General features: G+C 29.6%; 2 protein-coding genes across 2 annotated transcripts; one reads left to right on the forward strand and one right to left on the reverse strand.

Annotated features, from left to right (window-relative positions):
• Positions 1–3,156: 3,156 nt before the first annotated feature.
• On the reverse strand, positions 3,157–10,341 carry LOC124945210. Its single transcript, XM_047485602.1, has 16 exons — positions 9,997–10,341; positions 9,788–9,915; positions 9,575–9,707; positions 8,220–8,376; positions 8,051–8,129; positions 7,596–7,636; positions 7,316–7,432; positions 7,074–7,154; positions 5,898–5,960; positions 5,731–5,779; positions 5,337–5,411; positions 4,293–4,340; positions 4,086–4,121; positions 3,687–3,761; positions 3,531–3,600; positions 3,157–3,417 (listed from the first exon to the last, which is right to left on the reverse strand). Exons 1-16 carry the CDS (start codon positions 10,154–10,156, stop codon positions 3,407–3,409), a joined length of 1,323 nt encoding a protein of 440 aa, XP_047341558.1. The 5' UTR covers positions 10,157–10,341; the 3' UTR covers positions 3,157–3,406.
• Positions 10,342–21,612: 11,271 nt separating this feature from the next.
• LOC124944504 (ethanolamine-phosphate cytidylyltransferase-like) lies at positions 21,613–26,138 on the forward strand. The gene is made up of 9 exons (XM_047484774.1): positions 21,613–22,031; positions 23,225–23,460; positions 23,673–23,860; positions 24,718–24,789; positions 25,036–25,103; positions 25,173–25,293; positions 25,375–25,440; positions 25,522–25,644; positions 25,714–26,138. The coding sequence occupies exons 1-9, from the start codon at positions 21,718–21,720 to the stop codon at positions 25,783–25,785; spliced, it is 1,260 nt and encodes a 419-aa protein (XP_047340730.1). The 5' UTR covers positions 21,613–21,717; the 3' UTR covers positions 25,786–26,138.
• Positions 26,139–26,160: the final 22 nt, after the last annotated feature.

Below are 26,160 nucleotides of genomic sequence, written 5' to 3' on the forward strand. Positions count from 1 at the left end.
ATACATACTCTAACTCTAAAAATTGGTCACCTAATTTGAAAAGTTGAAATTCATTGTCTCACTATGTCTTTATAATTTCTAGGGCTAAAACTTCATTGTCTCACTATGTCTTTATAATTTCTAGGGCTAAAACCGAGGGTCTTATTATGCCGATTATAGATTAAAAATCATTATCTCACCCTATAAGTATAATTTTTAGAGTTAGTGTTCTATTTTGGACCAGATAATAAATTTAAAAAGTTTAACATTTACAAAATGTGGCCGAGAAGTATTATCCCTTGAATTTCATTATTAACTACACCATTTTGAATTTGACGTAATTTGTCATTAAAATCTTTAGAATATGTCCATTATTTTAGAACTGTGCTAAGGTTTATTTTCAGAATATGTCCATTATAATTAAATACAACATTCTTTCACTCAGTTTGTATATGATAGGTGCATTTTTTTTTCTATGAAACATGTTATAAAACAAACTTTGTAATAAAATGGTAGAGGATTTTCTAACATATTCAATGTTAATCTACATCGAGAGAGAATTTGATTTAAGTATAAACTCATATTTTATTATTGATAAATGTTATACTTTTAAATATTGTATATCTCAACTTCAATAGTAAATGTTTGTATACTTAACTTTTATCGTTGTCTTATATTGTTTTAAAAAAAAAATTAAACCGAGTAGATTTCAAATTCTCGCAACGTCCTTGTCTAGAAGAAACATTTTTTTAGCTAACATTCTCAAGAGTTAATTTGGGATTATAGTATACAAAATTTGAATAGAAACAAATGCAAGTATTCTCTTAAGGTACGTTTGAATGAGTGAAATTGGAATTAGAATTGACATTGAAATTCTAATTTCAATTTCATGAAAATTGAAATAAATTACAATTTAATTCATATATTAAGAAAACTATAAAATTATAATTCAATCTCAATTTTTATATTTGTAAGAAAATGTATAATAAAAATAATTTTAATATATATAATTTATTTTATTAAGATATTGATTTGACAACGAATTAGGATAACTCAAAAGTGAAGAATTTTTTTTAAGTTTCAACTTTTATTAAAAAAAAATATCAGTTAACATGATAATTTCATATATTAAAATATAAATATAAGTTTGACATTTTAACTTTATAAATTGAATAACAAAATATTGATTCTAACCTGTTAACTTATTAAATTAATATATATATATATATATATATATATATATATATATATATATTAGTTCAAAATGTTAACTTACTAAATTAAAAAAAAATTATCTGTAAATATTTTAATATTCTAAATTTTTTTTAAAAAAATTATTAAATGAAAATTTTATTCGTGTTTTAAATGATTAAATAATAAGTTATTTTGTTTGACAAAACATAAAAACAAAATTGGAGTTACAATTCCGACATAAAAATAGTGGAATTGAGATCTATAAAGTTACATATTGAATTCTAATTCTAATTCTTAATATTAAAGGGCATACCAAACTTAAGAATTAGAATTGTTTCAGAGTTACCAAACACACCCTTAAGAATTATACAGATAAATGAACAAATAAAAAAAAATCATTCAATATAATACAATATAACTAATTCATTTAAAGTATTCTTCTTAACCTTTAAATGTAATTGCTTAGAGATTTTTTCAATGAAAAAATTATAAATCATTTTTCTTAATTAAAATCAAAACTAAAATCATTATGAATGCTCAATTTAAACAATATGTATTATATAATAGATAGTAAATATTTATGAGTACTTGGTAGAGAAAGGGGGAAAACAAATAGAACGAATAAAATGGACAACAATGTCCATAAATTTTGACTTGATGCATTAAGCTGTATCCACTTTATATATATAGTAAGTAGTCTAATTAGAACTTATCTTTTTGTTTTATAGAGATCACCTGCAAAATGTTTGTTACTACTTGTATGTCTTTTTCCCCTTTCTCACCAAATAATATTATTATTCTCCCATGTGACTTTGTAATTTAAATTTAAGTTTTAGGTCAGGTACTTGGTGATTGACTCTGTATTCGAAACAAAAAACGATCAAATTGTTTTTCATTTATTATAAGTTAAATACTTTAATATTCTATTTTAATAAATTTAAAGTATATATATTCTTTTTAATATTATATGTTTTTCAATCCAGGCCGGATAAATTAGCTAACCAACATAATAGCATGTAATATTTTTTTGGTTAATAAATACAATCTTATTTTAAAAAAGAAGTTATAAAACAAAGGGGCCTTTTTAAAATCCGGTTCAATTTATAAAATAAATCAGTAGTAAAACAAATAGGTCTTAATAAAAATCGGTTCCATGTAATTGATCGGGCTGGATATCCATCAAACCGATAATTTTGGGTCACTTATGTACTCATTTTCTCGGAACGGGTTCAGTTTATTTCGTGTCACCCAATACCAATACCAATAACCCCAAAATTTTGTTGTGGACACCAACATCAAGAATTTTTGTGGGGCACCAATGAATTGCACCACCAATGTAATTGGTTGGAATGGTAGAAATAACATAAGAAATATGAGGTCAATTAGTCAAGCGCTGGTTTTCGAAGCCAAGATGTTGACTAGTGTGGTCAATTGAGGTCCCCATGCCCATATGGCTATTTAGTTGTATATCAAAATAATGAGATTTCATCAATACTTTGTAGGTTATCAAATGTCAAAACATCGTTTTAAGCTTGTTTATGGTCCAAGTCATTAATTGTTTCTCACCCTTATTGGAAGTTTTGACATGATGGTCCCAATTGTTTAGTGACATGTCAACATCCTTTAGCTAATAATCAAACTCTTATATTTCTAATTGAAAACATTAGGATATAACAAATATACAAGTGGTTCTTGTCGATAAGCTTTGGCACGATAGATTATCGCTATCTCGGGACAACCCAAACCTTGTAGCGAACATCTTAGTAAACATTCTTAAAAATAGTTAATAACTTTAAAAACTATTCAAAACCCATACCCTTTGCTTGACTAATTAATTACAAACAAAAGAAAAAAGTAAAGTTTTGGATAATGACTCAAAAATAAGCTAAAACCCAGCTTACACATTCAAAAAATATATGGGCAAAGTTATTTGGGTTGATAATTTAAGTTAACCAAAAATATTGTTCAAGAACAAACCCATCCTCACATAAAGTTCCACCATTCTTAGAGAAAAGATACCACATCATTTTATACATGCATTCTTCTTTGAGAAAAGATATCGAAAGCAAATTAAGCAATCTTAGCCCGTCATCGCAATATCACATCATCAAACAAATGAATCATGAGAAGAAATATATAGTACAACATTTTTTCGATGAGAAACTTCACTCCACATATGTTAGAATGTAGAATTTGTACGCCTTCATACTATCAACATAACCCCAAATGCTCTCTAATCGGAACCTGAGATCCACCAATTCTCAATAAATAATACATATAACACTGCTAAATAGGTTTCAAAAGTGATGCATGAAAAATTTCATTTCACTAACGTTATTATTGTTATTATTATTAACCTTGTAATTCTGTTTCTGAAGTAGCCGAATCTGAAACTGGAGGTATGCAGTCTACTTTGACCCGTAAAACCTATACCAGAAATTGAACACCTTTATTAGCACAACTGCAAATTGCATTGATTAATACAATGAATGTCAAATTCTCAGCAAGAATACCTTTTTAAAGAAAGATGAGTAAGAGTTGTCCCAAATAAGTTTATAGTTCCCAGTCATACACGTGCAGAAGTTACCCTATAAGAAGCAAAGAATACTCAGGCGGCGAGAAAACTAAGGCCTTGATTGACCTGGGATTATTTGAATAATCAGGTGGTTTTTGATGTAGGATTTATGAAAAAACAGATTATTTGAGTAAAAAAAGTTACTGTGGGTATAAATATATAATAATGACTATTTTTTTAATAGAAGGTATTTTAATATTTTGGTTAATGATTGATTTGAATGATTAGTAGATTGTTAATTGGATAATGGGTTATTTGAAAATATTCCAAATACCACATCAAACAACCTCAATAAGTGTGTGAATGTCGAAAAATATACAATGAAACTTTTACTGACCTGGTCAGCTTCGTAGCGCTTGTAAGGCAATATCATCTGTGACATAATCATTCCAAGTACGTATATCCCATTAGTGAAGCTAACACAAGGTATTCAGTTTTCTTTTCCTCTATTTTTTTGGTTAGAGAGATCGATCAATTGCATCATGAAAAAACGTAGGGGAGGAAAGCAAGTTTAATTTGTTAAATGGAATAACAGAAAACTCACCATCTTCTGTCCTGAAGAATCTATGTACTCCAAGCTAAATCCTATATCCTGTCGGCACAAAAATAACCCCAAAAAGACTCAGCTAAAGAAAGGCTAGTAATTATAAATTTCACGCTTAAGTATAGTTATTTATGGTTCGGATCATATAAGCTTCTTATTTCTACCACAAGTAAGAATATGAACACAAATTATGGAAATAAATATTTCCTGATACAAGTAAAATCTAAGACGCCTATGTACAGTTAACATTATATACATCTGAAGAATTTTTAAAATGTGGATCAAAATCAAAACCATATTGCATGTCAAACCTCTGCACAGCTGAAGGACCAAATTAGTCTCTAAATGCCTTGTATGTTTTCTCTTAGTCAGTAAATCTCCAACTTGTACTGTAGAAAGGATCTTTCCGGATATAACAATGAAAGGAGTAACAGAACACGACTTAAAGTTGTTTTTCATTTCCGTTGACACAACTAAGCATGTTTTAAAAAGGGGAATTGTACAGATTGGGACTATTTTGACCTCATAGACACTCAATATTTTTGACTCATTCATTCCGTCCTTTTGTTCCTCGTTTCCTGTAAAAAACTTACCACTCCTCGCGTACATAACCTTTTTCTAATACAAAGTTTACTCTTTTTTCAAAAAAACAAAAACTAAGCAGCTGTTACGCTTCTCTCAGAAAAAAAGGAAAAACTGTTTAAGAGCGGAAGGATAAGGGGCTTTTTCCTACACTCGCTTCTCTTAGGAAAGGAGGGACCTACCCATCATGGGATTTCTTTGAGCTGCTTGGGGTCTGATTGCTAATTTTATTTTCTATTGTTTGTACCATGTGAATGCTAAGTAGCGTTCACACCTTTTAATGATATAAAATTTGACTTGTAAAAGATACTAAGCAACTGTAACTAACATGAAAATGCTTTATTTTCCCTGAAAACAGATCTTATTTCCACTAACTAATTAACAAGACATGACTTAACAGAAAGTACTAACAAGAGAGAATAAACTACAGTGGAACACCAACAACAGATCTTAAGTACATACCATGTTTATTTTTCCCTGGACCAAAGAGAAATCCCAAGCAATATAAGAGTTTATAGATTCCACTGTCAAAGAAACCTGAAAAATATAATGTCTTTATCAAATGTCTCAATCAACTAAGTAACATTTATAAAATCAGTGAGTTTGCAATTCTATCGCATCATACCACTACCCCAACCAAACGCCACTTTGCAACTATGACAAGCACACTATGGTCCCAGACACAGTACATAAATATTCTTGTATAATTTATATGGGAACAGGTCATGGGATAAATTTTCAAAATGGTCATCAGTTAAGGCCCTTTCAGAATAATAACATGGAAATTGTTGCATATCCTCGAACAATCAATGAGTTCTTAGGAATTAATATAAACCTAACCAACAATGAACCAGACCTCATAAGTTCTTCCTGCTGAAACACTTATTTCTCTATAGTCATTATTCCTGGAAAAGACAAAATAAATAGATAAAAGATATAAACTACGTAGCATCTACGAGAAACAAAACATATTGGCCGAAATCATATAATAGTATTGCAGTTGTTCATGAGTAAAAAACTTACTCTCCTCCCATCGCACCAGCAGCCTCTGCTGTGATAAAGAATGGAGAATTGGCGAAGACCTCACTGCAATAGTAATAGAATGGGAACAGGTGAAGGACTAAAAAGTCATAGCAAACTTTTATTAATGCAAGAACCAAGAAATTATTAGTATATTCAAACTGAAAACAGAGGAGTTTTTGCCAAAATATTTTTGACCAAGCAAAAGGAACACATTCAACAGAGCACTCTTGTTCTTCTGTTCTATGCTTCACACATTATTTCTGGCATAAAATCTACACAGTAAGCCTTTTGAGAAACTAAAAGGTTTCTGAGAACACTAGTGAAGCTAAATAAGGTTCAGCTGAAGCTTACACACCTTTATAGAACATTTTGTCAAGCTTTACTACCACATACTAACATAAAACCATGTTAAAGCATCTTACATAATTACCATTTCCTATTATAGTGTTGTGCAAACCATAAACAGACATCCATTTTTTGTAGGGCAGTTAAGTAAACCTTCAAAACTCAATTAACATATTATAATCAATGCCACAAGTCAAAAAAGCTATAATGGCATATTTTAAATCATTGAATCTTAACACTTTTAGAGACTTGGTATATCTCATTAGAAACAAACACCAGATGAATGTCTTGTTTGACTTTTGGCATGCATTTTTTAAGGCTTGAGTTTCTCAAATTCTTCTTGGAAAAGATTGACTATATTCTAGTACTTGGTTTACCAAATAGATAAAAAGCTGAGATGTCTTAATTAAACCCAAAAAAAATTATTCCTGGAAATATGCGTCAAAGTCAAACAGGACACATTCTTTTTTAGCCAGAGAATATTATGACTAAAAGAAAAAGCCAACACTAGAAGTAAAATATTAGATGAATGCAATACAGCTGGAGAAAATAAATATTCAGTCCAGTGGAAGAATAGAAGGCCTAAACTAAATGATCAGAAGTTAACATATTTCATTAGAAGAAAGAACAAATCAACCCTATGGAACAAGTCTAAGATTGTAACCAAATGCATTCATAATATATTCAACATTTCAACCGCATGCAACAAGTAGTTAACATCAAATTCTAAATGGGAAGAAAAAAAGAGAATACAGCAAGCAGTTCCATTCATCAGTTTAAATAATAAAATCACATGGATAACACTCCAAGAGATGGAAAAGGATAAATTACCCAAGAAATTCAACAAATCTCTCAAACTCGGAGGTATACACATCCACGGCTTCTTCCAGAACAGTTATTTGTTCTCTCTCTCTGCATAAAACATTCATTCAATCCAAAGGATTAAAAAGCCAGAAACAAAATAGAAAAGCAAAAACCAGTACACATAGAGGAAAATCAAGACATTGTGCTTTTGATTACAAGATCACAATGAACATTTATTGGCTTATTTTAGTTATTGCAAGATATCTCACAGTTTTCTAGTTTCGAAGTGCCTCAATGATAGAGAAAGCAAAAGACGAATATTGAGCACCATCTTTGTAAGGCTGTATAGAGGAGGTCCATAACGCCGCCGTTGCTCGTCCATAGGCCTAATAGAAGAGTTTGGAGAATACGTAACTGCGGGCACTATAGAAAATCCAAACTTTTGTAGTTGAATAATAGTTCAATACACAAAAGTACATGTATGAAGGCATACAATGGAAGAGACAGAAAAAAGGACGAACATTATTCGAAAAGGAATAAAGAAGATACCCTTCATCATCATTTATCTGTCGAATAAAGTCAAGTAACACCTGCACCAGGGGAAATAATGATGCTTAAACACCAATCATTCACAGAACAAATTGTATCGAGAGTATATTTATCATTCATTCACCAACCAAATTGTATTGATATCAACCTATAATATCTAGCATGATGATGATGCAAAACTGTCCATTCGACTTGCAGAAAATGACCTACTAAGTTTAGTTACATATACGATTAAGAATACTGAATAAAATTAATAAACTAAAAGACATCATCATTTATGCCTGGGAATCAAAACTAGATAGTTAATGCAAGATCAGCATTTCAATCAACAAGGTTCTGTCGCTTTGAAGCTGCCTCCCTAGAATGAATCAATACTTCCAAAAGTTGAAAATAAACATCTAGAAAATCTAACTGAAACATTAACCACTAATATTAGGACTGTCAAGGATAAAGACCTGTGGCACTCCAACTAGATACTTCACTAGGGTCTTGTAGACACCGGTGGCAGAACCAAGTTGAGCTAATTGCCGCCTCCTACATAAATCACATTTTTTTAGCAGCGACTCTTAACATGAATATTAGGAGTCTATAGACAAACCAAAAAGCAATTCCAAGAAGCTTTACCTGTCCATTTGTTGTCTCCAAAGCAATGCATAACGATCACGTATACTACCACCAGAATTAACCACTGCATCAACTTCAGCTATCTTATTCCTCTCTGAGCGCTCTCTTTGCTGCCTAATCAAGGTACCTCGGAAATCCTGGGGCATGTAGGTCATAACTGCAAATACATTCAAATGTTTCCAGTTAAATACTCCATAACATATGTAATCACACATCCACAAACCTTGAGAATTTGAGAAAAATAAGGCTAGCATCTACACAATTGTATCTAAATAGTATAATTGCATGGATGAATGAAAAAATTCAAAAAACCAAGAGACTAAACAAATTCCTTGTTCAATTATTACATTAGAATATAGATTTGTCTTTCTGCCTAAGGTTATGTCAAGAATAACTAAAACACTCAAATAACAAAACATGTGGCATATAAAAGAAATCTTTGTTCATACATAATCTTGGACAGCTAAACTACTTGGGTACAATTTTTGTTACTAAATTTAAGCCTGATATACAAATTAAATATGCCAAACATAAAGACACTGACCCGATATCTAAAATGACAAATGGACTCTATAAAACAATATATTACTACCAGTTGGTTAAGATATAGTCGCTGGACTCCTAGTTCCAATACATGAGTTGCACCATAATAGTCACTAGATAAAAGAAATCTCGACAAAACAATATCAGAAGCTGAATGCCTTTTCCCTCGTTTTATTCATTCAAACTTTGCAGCATATATTTCCACAACAGTATTCTGTAGCAAATGATCATCATCTTAGTTAATTCTGATGAAAATCTTACAAAATACTATTCCAGTTCTTCAAACAAAAAATACAGTGTAAATACTTCCATAATACATAAATGGATAGGTGGCATAGATAATTGACAGACAAATTAAATTGCCATAAACTAACCAGAATGAAATACAGTGTAAATATTGCAAACTTTTTACTTTCCTTAACCAAAACAAAACTAAATAATACAGGGAAGTATCAAAGTTCGCTCCTTTTTAAGGCCAATCCAGTCCGACTGTACCTATGAATATCCCTGGAGGATTCATGTCAACAATGCTACTGTTGATGTACTCCCAATCATCTAGGAAGAATACAGCTTATAGACTAATAACTACAGTTAATAACTGCAGCTTGATAAGGTTAAAGTAATGTCCTTTTACTTATGTTTTAGCATAGCAAGAAAATGTTCAGTAAGTGATAGGCACTTAAATATTCTTATGCTAATTAGAGAAATGCACTTGTCAGCGTTGGTAAAACTTCTCTATACTACTTGCTACCCCATCTAGAAGATGAATCATATTCCACATAAATTTCTCATGGAATTATGGACTAACTAACCCATATTGAATACAAATTCCGAATTCCGAGATTGAAAGAACTGCAATGTCTTAAGAGTTTTCTGAAATCTTTCTTTCCACTGTCCAAAGAGACCAGCAAGATGAGCATCATCAGCAGTCCCCTGCTTTCTAACCTGCCACATACAAAATCCCAAAAACAAAATCAGATGCAGCAAAAAAAAAATGACAAGTAATGAAATAGCTAAAGTCCCACCAGATCTGGCCAATTAGAACTTTCTAACAAGAAAATAATTTCTTCAATTTGCTCTCTGTTCTTCCAAAAGTTCTCATCAATTTTATTAGGAGGCTGCTCAGCTGCTTCACTTGCCAACAAGGTCTCCTCTATAAACACATAAAGGAAGTGGGTAAAGTGAAAAAAACTAAATTGGATCTATGTAACAACAAATAGAAAGTAAAAAAGACCTTGATCAAGAGGAAAGTCATTGGATAAATCATCAGAAATAGAGCGAATCTGAGCTGTGAGACGAGAGACATTGTCGGATAGAGGAGAAAAAGGATACTTGTCATAGTAAGAAGCTAGAAACACCCTTGTTATTGGGACGAGACCTTCAGTAGAAGCCATTGATGGTGGAAAAGAGGCGATGACGGCGAAGGATGGATCCGCCAATCGCCCAGTTGAAAATGTTTGAGTCAACAAAATTCACTGCACCCGGAAATCGGAATTCACAAAGGAAGAAGAAAGACGTATGCTTGCTTGCTTGCTGCTTTAGAACTTAGCAGTTGTTGTAGAGAGAGAGAAAGATCGAGTCTTCTTTATAGGGCACTTCTTCAAGAGAATTTTAGACGGCATTATTCTTTTGTACCACTTTCAATTAAAACCTGCAACTACTATTTTTTTTAATTATATTACTTTCAAATATTAAAATATCAATTATTTTGTTAAATTATATTTCAAATTTTAGTGTTTTATTTTATTTTATTTATAATATAGTATATTGATTAGTTTATGGAGGGTGAAAAATTAACCTGACAAGTGTTATACTGATTATTTTATGGACTAGATAGAATAAAACTTGTCAGATTTGTCAGTATTTGGTTCTAAATTTTGATCGGATTTGTATGAATTGTAAAAGTAAATTAGATAAACAATTAGTTTTATTTGGAATTCCTGAAAGCAACAAGTTTTGATTGAAATCATTTTGAGACATATTTGATTTGAATCTTGTGTAGGAGATGGCAATGAGATACTCGGTAGTTACTGAATCTTAAAAATTACCACTCAACCGTATATATAATACATATTAGTTCATTACATCCCGAACTCGTGGGTATCCGAAATCTGACAAATACCCGAAATCCGATTGCACTTAGTTACAAATTTAAACATTTACACAAATGTTTTTATATTTATACTTGAAATGGTTATATCGTAGCAACACCGAAGGCGCGATAGATAAATGTGAAGAAAAAAATACGAGAAAAATAAATAATACGTGTATATTTATTAAATGAAAAAAAAATTATTTAGACGTATATACTTGTACAACTAGTTTAACTAGCATATAGTCCGTGCATTTGCACGAGTAATTATATAAAAATCGAAGAAAAAAATTACGGTAAAAATGTGATAACATTTTTAATTTACTCTCACATATATATTCAAATTGATCATAATTCTCGACTCAACAATTCGGACCTTTTGAAAATTAAGCATCATTTTATATATATATATATATATATATATATATATATATATATATATATATATATATATATATATATATATAATAGTTAAAAAGTATAACTTATATTAGAATATTTTAAAAATTAAACATCGTTAAATATTATAGATTTAGTTAGTTACAAAGTTGAACTTATATTGTTAAAACGTCTCGCGTTTATCAAATTTAGTGTTGAATTTAAAATATAAAGTCTTATTAGTTTAGTTGGTTAAAAGGTTATATTTGTTTTATTAAGATGTGAGTTTGAAACATATATAGTATTTTTAATTTTATTTTTAACCGTTTTAAGTTTATGGGCGGGTCAACTCACAGTCCGACCTAAGTATTCAATTACTTTTACATATATATCCAAATGAGAAATGATATTCTCAACGAAATTCTCACGAAAGTTAAGCCACGAATCCTACGTGGTCTGCCACGTGGGTAAGAGAGAGTAAAAAAAATAATTAAATTGAAATTTTCTATTTTCCCCCAAAACCAAAACTCTATTATTTCTCTCTCTTTTGTTTCATTCTCTATCTTTCTCTTTTGTTTCATTTTTTCTAAACCCACCAGCGATTCTCTTCTTTTATTTTCATCGACTTCTCTTCCGATCAATCGAAATGGTAAGACTTCTTCCGTTTATGAAACGTTTCATTTTTCTCCAAAACTAAAACCCTCACGACATCTCTCTCTTTATCTTTCGTTTCATTTTCCAAAAAACCCAACCCACTGTCGATCTTACTGAAACGTTTCATCGACTTCTTCTCTTCCGATCGATCGAAATGGTAAGTCTTTTTTCTTTCCTTTGTTTATCTTCCGTTCGAAATGTCATATCAATATTTATGTTTAACGTTTATGCTTTAGCTGCTGAATCGACTTAGATTAGAGTTGTAAAAGATTTGGATATCAATATTCTATTTTAGCTGCTGAATCGATTTGGACTAGGGTTGTAAAAAAGAGTCCTGAAACTACTATTTTTGGTCCCAAAACCAGCATTTCTGGTCCCAAAACTACTATTTTTAATCCTGAAACCAACATTTCGGGGTGATTTCTAGTCCCAAATTTTGTGGGGTGATTTCGGGCCCCGAAATGGTTTCTATAAGAACTTTTATGGTTGTTTCATTTCTTTGCAGTTAACTGTCATTTCTCCGGCGTAGACAGTAAAGAATAACAATGATCTATTGGAGAGGTCTGAAAAATAGATTACATTTGAGTTGTGTTGTTGATTTATTGTAAAGACAACAAGCATATATATATATATATATATATATATATATATATATATATATATATATATATATATATATATATAATTTTTGCTCAAAGAATTTCAGTAAACTTGATTGTCTATTCATTGCTTTTTTTTATACAAAATTTATAATACACATGAATTAATAATGAATCATATGGACAAAAATGTCATTACTGGTTATAGAGATCATAAGAAGTCCATTAATGAAGAGTAAAGAAAAAAATGTGATTTACAATGTTACAATTTTCCTTTATATCACATTTAAAATAAAATCAATTATACATTTTGAGAAATCTCAAATAATCTCATTTCTTCATTAACTTGATCCATAAGAACATCTGAATTTTCATACATAACCTACAAATAAAATTAACATTACAATAAAATTATTGGTTTAAAAAAATAAAATAACAATAAAAGATCGTATATAAACCATTTCGGAGTCTGAAATAACCATTTTGGGGTCCGAAATAACTATTTTTGGACTCGAAATAACCATTTTTTGCTGTTTCGGGACCAAAAATGACTGTTTCGGGATTAGAAATGGCTGTTTCGGGACCAGAAATGGCTGTTTCGGGACCAGAAATGGCTGTTTCAGGACCAGAAATGGTTGTTTCGGGACCATAAATGTTTGTTTCGGGACCAAAAATGCTTGTTTCGGGACTAGAAATGCCTGTTTCGGGACTAGAAATGCCTGTTTCGGGACCAGAAATGCCTGTTTCGGAACCAGAAATGCCTGTTTCGCGACCAGAAATGCCTGTTTCAGGACCAGAAATGGCTGTTTCGGGACCAGAAATGTTGGTTTAAGGAAATGGCTATTTTTTACAACCCTAATTGAAATTGTTTCTACAACTAAACCCAAAATGCAGTTAAACCCTAATCGCTAAATTCTAAACCATAAATCAATCATCTTAACCCTAATCTCATGCACTAAACCATCAATGCTAAATAGATTCAATTATAAAAAGATGAATAATGGTGTTTTTACCTTGGAGTTGGTGTTGTTTTGCCAGATGATGAACTTGCACCTGCACATGTACCAGCTTGAAGACAAGAAGAAGTATGAAACGGAAGATAACGAACAATAGATAAACGGAAGAAGACTTACCATTTCGATCGATCGAAAGTTAAGTCGATAAAAATGAAAGAAAAGAATCGTCGGTGGGTTTAGGGGAAATGAAACGAAAGAGAAAGAGAGAGAAAGAGGGTTTTGGTTTTGGGGGGAAATAAAACATTTCAATTTATTTTATTTTTTCTGTTTTTCTCTCCTACCCACGTGGCAAGGCCATGTAGGATTCGTGGTCTTTCTTTCGCTAATATTTCGTTGAGTTTATCATTCCTCTATCCAAATTAATCACAACATTCGACCCGACAATCCGAACATTTTAAAAATTATATATATATATATATATATATATATATATATATATATATATATATATATATATATAAACTAATAATATTAGTTAGAAGTATGTTCTATTAAAAATTGGCTCACCTCTTCTAATAACTTAGTTTAAAAAAAATTAATATTTATTTTTTCTCTGTCTTTCTTTTTAATTAATTAATTAATTAATCTATTTAATTTTTTTATTATTTCTTTTTATGTTTATTCTTTTTTTATTAATTAATTAATTCATTTATTTTCTTTTACTATTTTTTTTATTTGAGTATTTTATTTTTATCTTTTTTCTTACTATTTTACTTCTTTTTTATATCAACATAATATTAATGTATAAAATAATTCAATATTTAATATAATATTTAATTATATTAAAAATTATAAATAAATCAAAGATTAAACATAGAAACTATTAATTTCATTTTTGTTTATATTAATAAAAAAAAAATCGCAAACAAATTGTTAAATCTTTTTCACAAAATTAGAAGACATATTACAATTAAACAAACACTTCTCAAAATATTACAGTAGAACAAAATTAATAAAAATAAATAAAATTTGTTAGTTTTCACAAAAGTAGAAAGCCTATTAAAATAAAACAAACCCTTCACAAACCTCTAAAAATAATTTCTCAAATACATCTAAAAGATCTCAAATACAAACAAGTTGCCTAATCTAAATTCTCGTATACTATCAAATAACACTTTTGTGTTGTCTAATCTCAATTATCTCACAATATCAACTAATATCGCAATTCTTACCAACACAAGAGTTAGGATTAAATAATCTTTAATTTTAGAATTTATAATTTTTAATAGAATTAGATATTATAGTAAATATTTTATACATTATAATATTATGTTGATATAAAAAGAAAAAAAAATAGTAGAAAAAAATTAAAATTAAATACTCAAATAAAAAAATAAATATTAAATTTTTTAAAAAAATTAACTTTATTAAAATAGATTACGTCTAAATTTAGCTTATACATCTAATTGAGCTAGTTTTACCATTAAATACGTATAAGTGAACTTTTTTAAGTGTACAATAGTACGGTACATTTAAATTAAATTATGGAGTACAACAATAGAATTTATGACAAGTAGAAATTTGAAGAGAGAAAAATTTATTTACTTTTCGGGACGGTTATCAACCATTACCCATTTTTGACCCTGACAAAATTTATGTTTCATTTTCATCTTTGACCCGTTCCGTAATCTGTATCGGACCTCGATCGAAATACCTGTTTGAATTTTCGAATACTCATTTACATCCCTAATAGACACGTGATTTGCTAGGCAAACAACCTTTATGCGTATTTGACCCCTATTGATAATTGTAGGAAAGGGGAGGCACCACTCTTTCTTTTCGTTGAGGTTGTGTCCTTTCGACATTTGCCTTGATGATCGTATAAATGTACATAGTGCAATGCCAAAGTAAATCTAAATTATTGAATGGAGATGGGTGCTTCAGACCGGATCACATCCGTAGAGACAAAATTATTATGCAAAGTACACTCATTTGTGGCAGACATTTTAAAAGTGTTTGAACATCGAGAAAAAAATTTAAAAATGACAAAATGAAATGAGAAATTATGTTATTCGGGTTAGACAGACTCATAATTATGCAGGGCAGTGTGACCCCCAACAGGTCAGGTGCCCGGAGGAACTCAATTGATCGGTTCGAGTAATTAGTTTGGTTTCGGTTTTGAGTAATTTCAAATCAGAATCATTCGGTTTTAGATACAAAAATCTCTATCCGATCTGTCTTTTTTTTAAAACTAAAACATGTCTCTTTTTATTTCAATCATAGTCTGAAGAAGAGAAAGATTGGATCTGAATTGTTGTTAAATAATGAGGTAAAAATGTGAATGTAAGTAGTTATAAAATTTGACATCAGATAGAAAAGAAAAAAAAAATGGGTTAGAGAGAGGAGAGATGAGAAAGAAGGGAGAGATTTTATTTTTTTAATATTATGTATATTATTATTATTATTATTATTATTATTATTATTTGTATATGATATAATTTAGGGTTATTTGATTTACTTTATTCAATACTTTGATTTATTTTAATTAAAATAATATCTTATAATTATTTTAAAACGTAATATACAGATTAAATTTAATTTTTTATGTATCATTAAATTTTAAAATTAAGTTAAAAAGTTAGAATTGAATTAAACTGATTGAAATTATGTTTAATGAGTAAAAAAATATGTTAAGAAAGTAAAAATATATTATTTGGCTAAAAAATGTTAAATAAAAAAATAAGGTCAAGTTCTATCTGGTCAGATACCCATCCGTCCGACCCGATAATTCAAATCATTTAAGTACCCATTGTTTAATTCAAATCATTTAAGAAACCCAAAAAGTTGCTATGCCTACTCACAATCAATGTCAATTAGTTTGTCTATGTCCACAAGATTTTTTTTCCTCAAAATCTAAGAGCTTGTTTGACAAAAAAAAAAAAAAATTTTAAAAAGAAAATAAAATAGCTAAAACACATCCAAAAACAAATATATTTAAGACATGATTTGACATAAATTATCTAAAAATAAAAAACAGACTTCAGATAGAAGAAAATATCACACTCATCATGCATAAATAGAAAAGGAGAAGAAGAAACATCCATTCAATTGATCTAAAATACTTTGTCTCAATTTGATGGGTTTATATGAAGTTTAAATTATTAAAATTTATTCATTTTAATTTTTTTAAGGTATCATTTTGGTTTTTAATTAATTTGTTACGTTTTTAAATATTTTAATTATTAAGATATATTTTTGATTTAAAATTTAATAAAAAATAATATTTTAATTAATGAATGATTTGATAAAAAAATTTTAGAAAAATTGATAATTCTATTTTATTAAAAATCTAAAAAATTGAAGAGTCAATAACCATAGTTAGACAGACCTTAGCTATGATTAAAACATGAAAATTAACCGATCCTAAAGTATCTGATTAATAACCTTCACACAACCATATAACAAAGATTAGAAACTAAAAGATTACAATTAATAACGGTTCATAATTATCCCAATTAGAATTTTTATTTTCATTTAAATCTTATGCATCTTGTTATCATGACATATTCTAGAGTGATATAATAGAAGAAAAAAAATCTATAAAAAATTGATAAAGATTTAAAAGAAACCCAAAACTCATAAAAACAAAAAAAAAATGAAAATGATAAATTTATGTTATAACATGATAAAAATTATCTAAGCACAACTAAAAAAACATGAATTGAAAAATAAAAACAAATCACAAAAATATGAAAACAATAGAAAAATACAAAATAAGTTCCCAACAAATTATCGTGCGTGCTGGTAGATTGTCAAGAAAAACAATCAACTTTCAGATCGATTTCAGACTTTTCGAAACGAATCTAAAAAAACATAATAATAATAATAATAATAATAATAATAATAGTCTTATTAATGATACGAATCAGACGATTATGATCATTGAAGCTAGACGATTTTTTTCAACGAGATAATCTATCTGAAAATAATCGGAATGATTATCCAAATACACATGTATGTCATATTAACCGTCTCAATTTAAATTTTTCAACATCTACTCAATGACTCAAACATCACCTAATGAATCTCATGTTACTTCAATATTATAAGATCAAAAGAGCTCTTGATGTTACACAATTGCTCATTCTTTTTAATTCTACACTTTTTAAAGGCCCAACCTCTTTTATTAATTTTTTGTGGTTAAGATAATGTTATGGTTCTTTTGTTTGGAACATCATGAATTATGACATGTATATGATATGCATCTAGAATGTTTTTAGATATGTTTATATTTTGTTGTTACCTAATGACATTTATATATAAGATACCCTTATTTTAAATGATAATTTATACAAAATTTAACAATTATAAGAAAAAGTACAAGGGATAGGGAGTATGGATGTCAAGTGCGATGAGATCGCAAGTGTACTTATCGTTTCCACTCTATCTTACCAAAAATAATTTTTTACTATATTCCCTTTTTTATTTGTTTCAATAAATCACGCAATACCATGTTTATAATTTATTCTAAAAAAAAATGTAAGGATGAAAATTTCTTTTTATATAGGATATATATAATTTAATATATTAAAAGTTATATTATTATAAAAATAAACTTACAAATATTTATAAATTATAATAAATTTATTAATGATATAATTATTTAACTAAACAAGAGAATAAATAAAATTTAACCAAACCAAATTTAACAATTTAAAAAGAAACATGTTATTATTATTCTTAGAGAGGAAGCTATCATTTGGGCCAGACTGCATTTAATAATCAATAATTATTATTATTATTATTATTATAGAAGCGTCCAACAAAGCAAGTGTATACAAACTTTAAGAAGATTGAAAATCAATTATTGGTATTTTCATAGGAAGAAATTGCGAAATAAGGAAAAAGACAAAAGACACAAAAACAAAAACAAAAACAAAGCTCATTTTCGTTCAATTCTTGTAAAATTAAAGAATTATAATTTATGGGTTTTTTTTAATTCCTTTTAAATATAAATGGAAATCAAGTTTAAGGGTCAAAAACAGATATAACTTTTAATGTGATAGTGTGCCCACTTCCTTCTCTTTTTTCTTCTTATTTAAGGTATTGTTTTTTGGAAATTGATCAAACATAAATTAGGGAAATAATTATAATCAATCAACCATACATGCAAATGTTTCTAATAAATTTAACAAAACTAAAATTTATTTTTGTTCCAATTAAATAAAGATGTAAAAAAATGAACCGGAGGAACTCTATATGTCTAAATAAAATGTTTTTCATTTTCAAAAGGGAAACCTCTTATATGTTTAAATAAAATTCTTATTCAAATTATTTAAATACTTTTAAATTACTTGTTATTTTGTACATATAATTTCATCAATCATTCTTGTTAATCAAATTGTTAATTAAAAATACCAAAATAATTTTTATTTTATTTCTTCATTATATATATATATATATATTCATTTATTTAACTATTTTCACAGAAGATAATCAACATTTTATAATTTCAATCCAAACAAAATTATTTAAATAACTTATAATAATAAGAATTACTAATAATGCAACCTTACTACTTTGGTCCTTTGAGTATAATTTATTCCATATATATATATACAAATAATTGTATTCACCGAACATTACCATGAATATCAGCTTTTGTTAAGAATAAAAATGTCCAATTCCCCTTTCTTACAAAAGCATGGTTAGAATAAGAGTAGAGTGACAATAGGATAATGGACATTTAATCAACTAAAATATGTTAAGTTTGTTTAAAATATGTAATAAAACATAAAATATAACTATACTCAATTAGAAGATAATAATAATTTTTTTTTTCAAGAGCATACCAATAGTTAGGGCGCTACTGAATAAAAGTATTATGGTTACTAATCTTTCCTAATGATAATGATAGCCTATCTATTAGTTATGGCGATCCAGTCTATCTGGATGGAGGCCCAGATATAATATCGTAGCATTCAGAGACATATTTATATAGGGTCTCGAGTTCGCTGAATCTCACTCCTTAAAAGTAAAAATATTACTTTATCTTTTTTTAGTATCATATAATTCATTAAAAATAGTTAAACTTACATTTATTTACTCGTTTTATCCAAAATTTTATCATTATTGATTTAAGTTCACCCCACTTCCAAATCCTGAGTCCGTCTCTAGTATCAACATAAAAATGTATTCATATAAAAATGAAATCATTATTTAACCACCAATTACATTTCCTCTAATAAATTATTTTGGTGTAACTAGGCTAATGTTTGGTCATCAGAAGAGATTAGTACATCAATCCATCTCCCTATCATATCATTTCAAGTGTTAGAATAAAGAGAAAAAAAGTATTAAATTTTATTATTTAAAGTTATATATATATATTATTTATACATTAAATTAAACTTATAAATTTTTTAATATAATATAATAATATTATTATTATAATTTATACTTATATATTATTATATATTATAACATTCATTCTAAAACTTAAGATGAAAAAGACTTAAACAATTTAAGGTTAAAAACGAAACTGTGAAATATTAATGTTAATTCTTCCAACTTCATAAACTCGTAAACTTTATCCAATTATAAGAGAATAGTGTGTTGACTGATAAACCAGTGAAGAATGTAGAATTTTATAAACATTTTAAAAAGATTTTTGAATGACCAAAAATTTGTTTCAAGCTAAGCTTCAAATCATAATTTTGAAACCCGGCCTAGTCATCAACCCGATGAAGGGACTGAGTCATTAGGTTACTGATTCAACCGGTGCGTCAACTGGTTCAACTAGCGAGTTTCACATAATAATAAGATAATACTAAAATAGCAAAAAACCATCAAATTGTTTATACAATAATAGTCAAAATAGAGATCAAAATTTAAAATATTATTTCTCAAAAATAATTTGTTCATTGTCTCTATTAGGGACAACCCAATTAAAATAAACACAAACTCTCAAGTCATTGATTAACACAATTAAAATAAATATCAACTACTAATTATTTGTTATTCACATCTTAGTGCCTAGTACTAAAAATTGGTAATCTACCAACATGGAGGTAGAAATAGGTAAACCCAATAGGAACTAAAAAACGTGGAGAGGGAACTAAGAGAGTGATAAGTGATAAAGAAAATAAGTGTTTTTTTTATTATAAAAAATTAGGATAAACTCGCTGGGTTAACTTGGACTGCTGGATTTTCGGTTCAACTGGCGTGCTGGCCGGGTTTAACTACGTTGATTGCATTTATGATTTTTTTCATCAGACGACCGGTTCACCGGGTTTGCCGGTTCGACCGACGGACCAAATTTCAAAACTATGCCTCACATGTCCCAACATAGTCACCAAATAAGTTGCAACACATAGAAATCTCTCGGCTCTCTATTTTTATTTATTTATTTAAAAATTTAAAGTCTTTTTAATTCCCGGTTTTTTTTTAGAAAATATTTTAAATGAGTCAGGAATTGACTTTTGGATTATAGAGTTGTCACCTAATTTTTCTAAATTTTGAAAAATATTTTGCGTAATTAAACGCTTTTTAGAGATTCTGTTTCGGTTCGGGATTTGGTTACACTCGTTTTAAGGACTCTCGCGCTTACTTCTATAGTCCTATGTGTCCGAATGACTGTCTCTACTTTAAATTTTTAGTCAATTTTAAAATTTTATTATTTTACACTTTTAACTTAAAAATGACTTTTTAATATTTATAATTAATAGATATATAATAGGGAAAGACCTTTAGTATAACTTAATTTATTAAAAAAAATATAAAGTAGAATTAAAATTAAAATTTATTTATTAAAGAAAAATATAAAGTAAGAATAAAAAATACTTTTTAACCATAGTTAATTTTTTAATATATATATATATATATATATTTATATAAAATAATAAAAAACTTTTTGTATAACTTATCCCTATAAACTTTTTATGATCAGATCTATATAAAATTATTTATTAAAAAGTAAAAAATGACTTTAAATAATATGAATAAATAATATGATTGAAAGGAGAAAATGATTTTACAAATGTAAGCAATAAAAAGTGGTAGTCATGAGAATGGTGTGATGGATACTACTCTCCACCATAACCGCGGTTAAAAATCAAATCTTTAATTGCAGCCAAAAGCCATATATGAAGGAAGGGAAGGCAATTTCACTTCCAATTCAAAGAAGAGAAAGAGAGAGAAAGAGAGGAGAGAATCATCTTTTTTGAAGCGAAAGCCAGCTAATTTATGCTTCACGTGAGCTTTCTGCAATCGAATCCATGGCACCACTCGTCACTTCAGGAGGAAATTCTCACTATTCCAATTTGATGGCGAGGTGGTTGATCGGTGGCGTTGTTATCGGCGTTTCCGCATTAGGGTTCTATTTTACTTGTCCTTTACAAGTATGGAGGAGGAGGAAGAAGAACGGACCGATACGAGTCTACATGGATGGTTGTTTTGATATGATGCATTACGGCCATTGTAATGCTCTTCGTCAAGCTCGAGCTCTTGGAGATCAATTGGTTGTTGGGATTGTTAGCGATGCAGAAATTATTGCAAATAAAGGTCCTCCCGTTACGCCTCTCGATGAAAGGTATAATATAGATCTCGCCCACTCTCAAACTCTTCTTTCCCTTTCAATCATTTCCCACCCTTGCATGTTCTTCGCCTCTCTCTCTCTCTTTCGCTCAGATTAGTATTCGTCTTTCAAACAAAAAACTACGATCTTGGAAAATGCATAGAATATTCCGCCCAGCATTTGTTTTTCTTAATCAATTACTTGTCGGCGGAATGCACCTGTAATATATGTTTTTCCTGATCCGTTCTGCATTTAATATTTGATGAAACTACTAAATTGTTATTTTGGAGGAGGCATACCAACCCTAGACCTCCTTAGAGCCTTAAAGCATCAGATCCGAGCAACTTTGAGTTACTTACTGCATGGACCGTGTATTTCGTTTTCCCCTTAAGAAAAGCTCCTGCCAGAACTTCTTGTCAAAGGGTTGGAGGCTTTTGTCCATGATCCCCTTTTGTAAGCAAAGTCCAATCAGGCTGGTTATGAACCAGTATCCTCATTTGGAGTTAGAGTTGATGCCTGATGGATTGTTAGTTGGAATGCAGCTTAAATCATCTATCTATCTGAACCAAGATCCTAACTGGTTATTGTTGATGAGAATACTGCAGTAGCATATGAATCATGGATATAGATGATGCTAATTTCCAGTGTCCAGATTTATAATGGTTGTTTGATCCTGTATAATAGGAAGCCGAGATTAAACAAACAAACTGATTTCACGCTGCATACTTTGGAGGTGGGTGAATACATATCTATGAAAAAGAAGTTTATTAACAAAAGGAATTTTATGGAGGAACACGATCATTGTTGTTAAGTCATTGATCTATCCATTTATGTTGGACAACCATGACCTCCTTCACTTAGACAACATTCTTATCATGAACCATTAAGGCCAGTCTCAAACAATGTGGAATATGGATGAGTGAATCCCATTTTCCTCATACTTGTCTAACTTGTTTTGTCAAGGGTTTCTGTAAATCTAGGAGAAAAAACTTTTACCATATCTAATATATACTTCAGAATATGTTTTGCTTGTTTCCTCTTTCCTATCCAAGTTACATAAATGCATCTGCATCATTGTTACAGATTCATCTGGTTATCTGATTTCTATGAATCAGTATTCTTGTAATCTTGTTAAAGAAACTATTTTTATTATACTAGTGGCCATCACTGCAATGTCTAGTTGCTTCATGTTTGTTAATTTATTGTAGGATGATTATGGTCAGTGCTGTCAAGTGGGTGGATGAGGTTATTACAGATGCACCTTATGCTATCACGGAGGATTTCATGAAAAAGTTATTTGATGAATACAACATAGACTATATTATTCACGGGGATGACCCATGCATTCTACCTGATGGAACTGATGCCTATGCCCTTGCAAAGAAGGCTGGTCGATATAAGCAGATCAAGCGTACAGAAGGAGTTTCAAGCACTGACATTGTTGGTATATCTTCCCTCGTATGGATAATTTTCTACACACTCTAAAAAACAAAAAAACAAAAAACTGAACCTTACAAAAAAAAGAGAGTTTATTATGTATATCATTCCATGTCTTTGTGTATTGATTGTTCAGTTACAAGATATGGTAGCTTGCCTTTACTTAATTAGCCGACAGTTAAATAATATAGCTACTGAATTCAATTTATTTTCAATAAGGCCGTATGCTTCTATGTGTAAGAGAGAGGTCTACAAGCGACAACCATAATCATTCTTCATTACAAAGGCAATTCAGTCATGGTCATGGACAAAAATCTGAAGATGGTGTAACTGCAACTGGAACGTCAACTCGCATTTCTCATTTTCTTCCTACTTCTCGTAGAATTGTGCAGTTTTCCAATGGAAAGGTATGTACAGAAACTGCACTTGTTACTTGTTCATATTTGCTTCTTTTGGTATCACAAGCATCTTTTGAGTTATCTTTCTATTGTTTTGCCCCTCTTTTCTTGTATAAATATGATCCTCCTCGCTCTCATAATCTTTTTTAGTCTTTTCAATACAGAGTTATCGTACCTTAGAGTCAACAGAACAACTATTTTATTTGTTCTAATGGACCTCTATGTGTAAAATTCTCGAACTGAACTGCATTTAAGTACTTGTGTAATTATAAAAAAGACGCAGTAAGTTGCTGGAAGTAAGACTGAAAAAGATAAAATAAAATTGTGAAAAACAATTATTTGCCTCGTAATTTGAACTTCAATGTTCAAATTAGTCTTATGTAAGGCAAAATAAGAAGTTTGAAACAAGTAGAGGTTGTTTGATACTTTCCTGGAAAGGATTGCGAGGATAGTACAAGCATGTAGCCAAGAAAGTAATAAAGACAAAAGAAACTGAATATAAAAAGGCCTATAAAAGGTAACATGCTTTTAATGGAAACCCAATTGAAGAAAACATACAATAAAGCTGTTACAGTAACAAGAACATTCAATTTGGCTAGTTATTTTTACTATTATCATCTTTCAATACTGTGTTACTATTGTTCTGCAGCCAATAAGCCCAATGACTCAATTGCTGTAGGCAAGTGCTCTATTTTAATAATATACTCTCTGTGAGAACCATGCATTCTCGTGGTACTTGATTGTTTTTGAGATTTGGCTTCTCAAAACGTTCCCAATGTTTTTTTATATGATTTGTATATATTCCTATGGTGTTTTCATTTTCATTTGGTTATCCTTGAGAGCTCCATTTTGTCCATTGCTTGCAGGGGCCTGGACCAGATGCTCGAATAGTTTATATTGATGGTGCTTTTGATCTTTTCCACGCTGGACATGTGGAGGTTTGTGATACTGACTGCATCATTTCATATTTGTGTTTCTTCTCATAACCGAAAAATAACTACTACTAATTTAACTAACTATTAACTGTCTATACAATAATAATATTTACTAGCCTATTCGACATATCACTTTCTAGAATAAAGGATCTGCAGGTTCTGGGTGGATAACGAACTGTTTTTTCTTTGTTTGTTTTTTTCACTACTTTACCTCGCTTACTAAAACCACATCCTGAATGTTGTACACAGATATTAAGAATTGCTCGTTCATTTGGAGACTTTTTGCTTGTTGGTATTCATACAGACCAAACTGTCAGGTTACCTTCTTTCTTGGAGCTCTGAGTTATGGATTCATTTGTTTTTATCTGATGGGTTCGTTCATGCAGTTCTAAAAGAGGCTTGCATCGCCCGATCATGAAACTTCATGAAAGGAGTTTGAGCGTTTTGGCTTGTCGTTATGTGGACGAGGTGATAATAGGTGCACCTGCAGTGGTGTCAAAAGACATGGTTAGCTTTTATTACTATTAATTTCAGTTTAAAAGCTCATTTGGGTAATTTGGTGGCATGATTATTTGTTTTTTCTTGTAGATAACAACTTTCGATATCTCTTTGGTTGTCCATGGAATTGTGGCAGAAGATAACGATTATGAAAGGGTAAGAAACATGAGATTGAATCTTGTTGTACATATGTTTTTTCTTAGACAATTAATCAATGTTATATATGTATGTTGGCAGGGGGGTGATGGGCCTTATGCAGTTCCATTTAGTATGGGTATCTTAAAAACATTGGATAGCCCTCTCGATATCACAACTAGCACGATAATCAAGCGCATTGTATCAAACCATGAGGCGTATCAGGTTTGTATCATCAAATAATTTTCCTTCTTATGTATGAACTGTTTGTTAACTGTTGATGTTGTTGTTCAGAAGCGACAAGAGAAGAAGTCGGAAAGTGAGAAGAGGTACTATGAGGACAAAACTTTCGTTACTGGTGATTGATCAAATTTCGACTGTTTTTTTTTTATTTTTTATCTGGAACAATCTTTACTGTAAGTGGTAGTAGAGGGATGGTGCATTTGAGATCCGATTTTGCAACTAACCTGAAGTTAGTGGAAGTTTGTTTACGAGTTATCGATAGCAGGCTCCTACAACTATTTAACTTTTTTTTTAATCGTTTCTAGACGTTATCTATGTATGAGTTTTTTATTTTTTTTATTTTAATAATGTTCTATTTAAGATAGACAGATAGAAGAGGTGTATCTTTGAAAGATTTGTGACAACAACAAAAGCTTGTTTAATGAAGTAAATAAAAGTGGTCCATGAGATGAAACGGATCCATTTCATATGTTTTATTTATTAAATTTCACTGTCTAT

Source organism: Impatiens glandulifera, chromosome 7 (assembly GCF_907164915.1).
Source record: "Impatiens glandulifera chromosome 7, dImpGla2.1, whole genome shotgun sequence".
Classification (NCBI taxonomy): domain Eukaryota; kingdom Viridiplantae; phylum Streptophyta; class Magnoliopsida; order Ericales; family Balsaminaceae; genus Impatiens; species Impatiens glandulifera.

Excerpts from the sequence above, each read along its gene's own strand:
- LOC124945210 (XM_047485602.1), bottom strand. The coding sequence starts at position 10,156 with ATGGCTTCTACTGAAGGTCTCGTCCCAATAACAAGGGTGTTTCTAGCT. Across the intron at positions 9,708-9,787 it reads GTTCTAATTGGCCAGATCTG|GTTAGAAAGCAGGGGACTGC; the intron begins GTGGGACTTTAG and ends TGTATGTGGCAG. Across the intron at positions 4,341-5,336 it reads TCCAGGGAAAAATAAACATG|GATATAGGATTTAGCTTGGA; the intron begins GTATGTACTTAA and ends TTGTGCCGACAG.
- LOC124944504 (XM_047484774.1), top strand. The coding sequence starts at position 21,718 with ATGGCACCACTCGTCACTTCAGGAGGAAATTCTCACTATTCCAATTTG. Across the intron at positions 23,461-23,672 it reads TTCAAGCACTGACATTGTTG|GCCGTATGCTTCTATGTGTA; the intron begins GTATATCTTCCC and ends ATTTTCAATAAG. Across the intron at positions 23,861-24,717 it reads TGCAGTTTTCCAATGGAAAG|GGGCCTGGACCAGATGCTCG; the intron begins GTATGTACAGAA and ends CATTGCTTGCAG.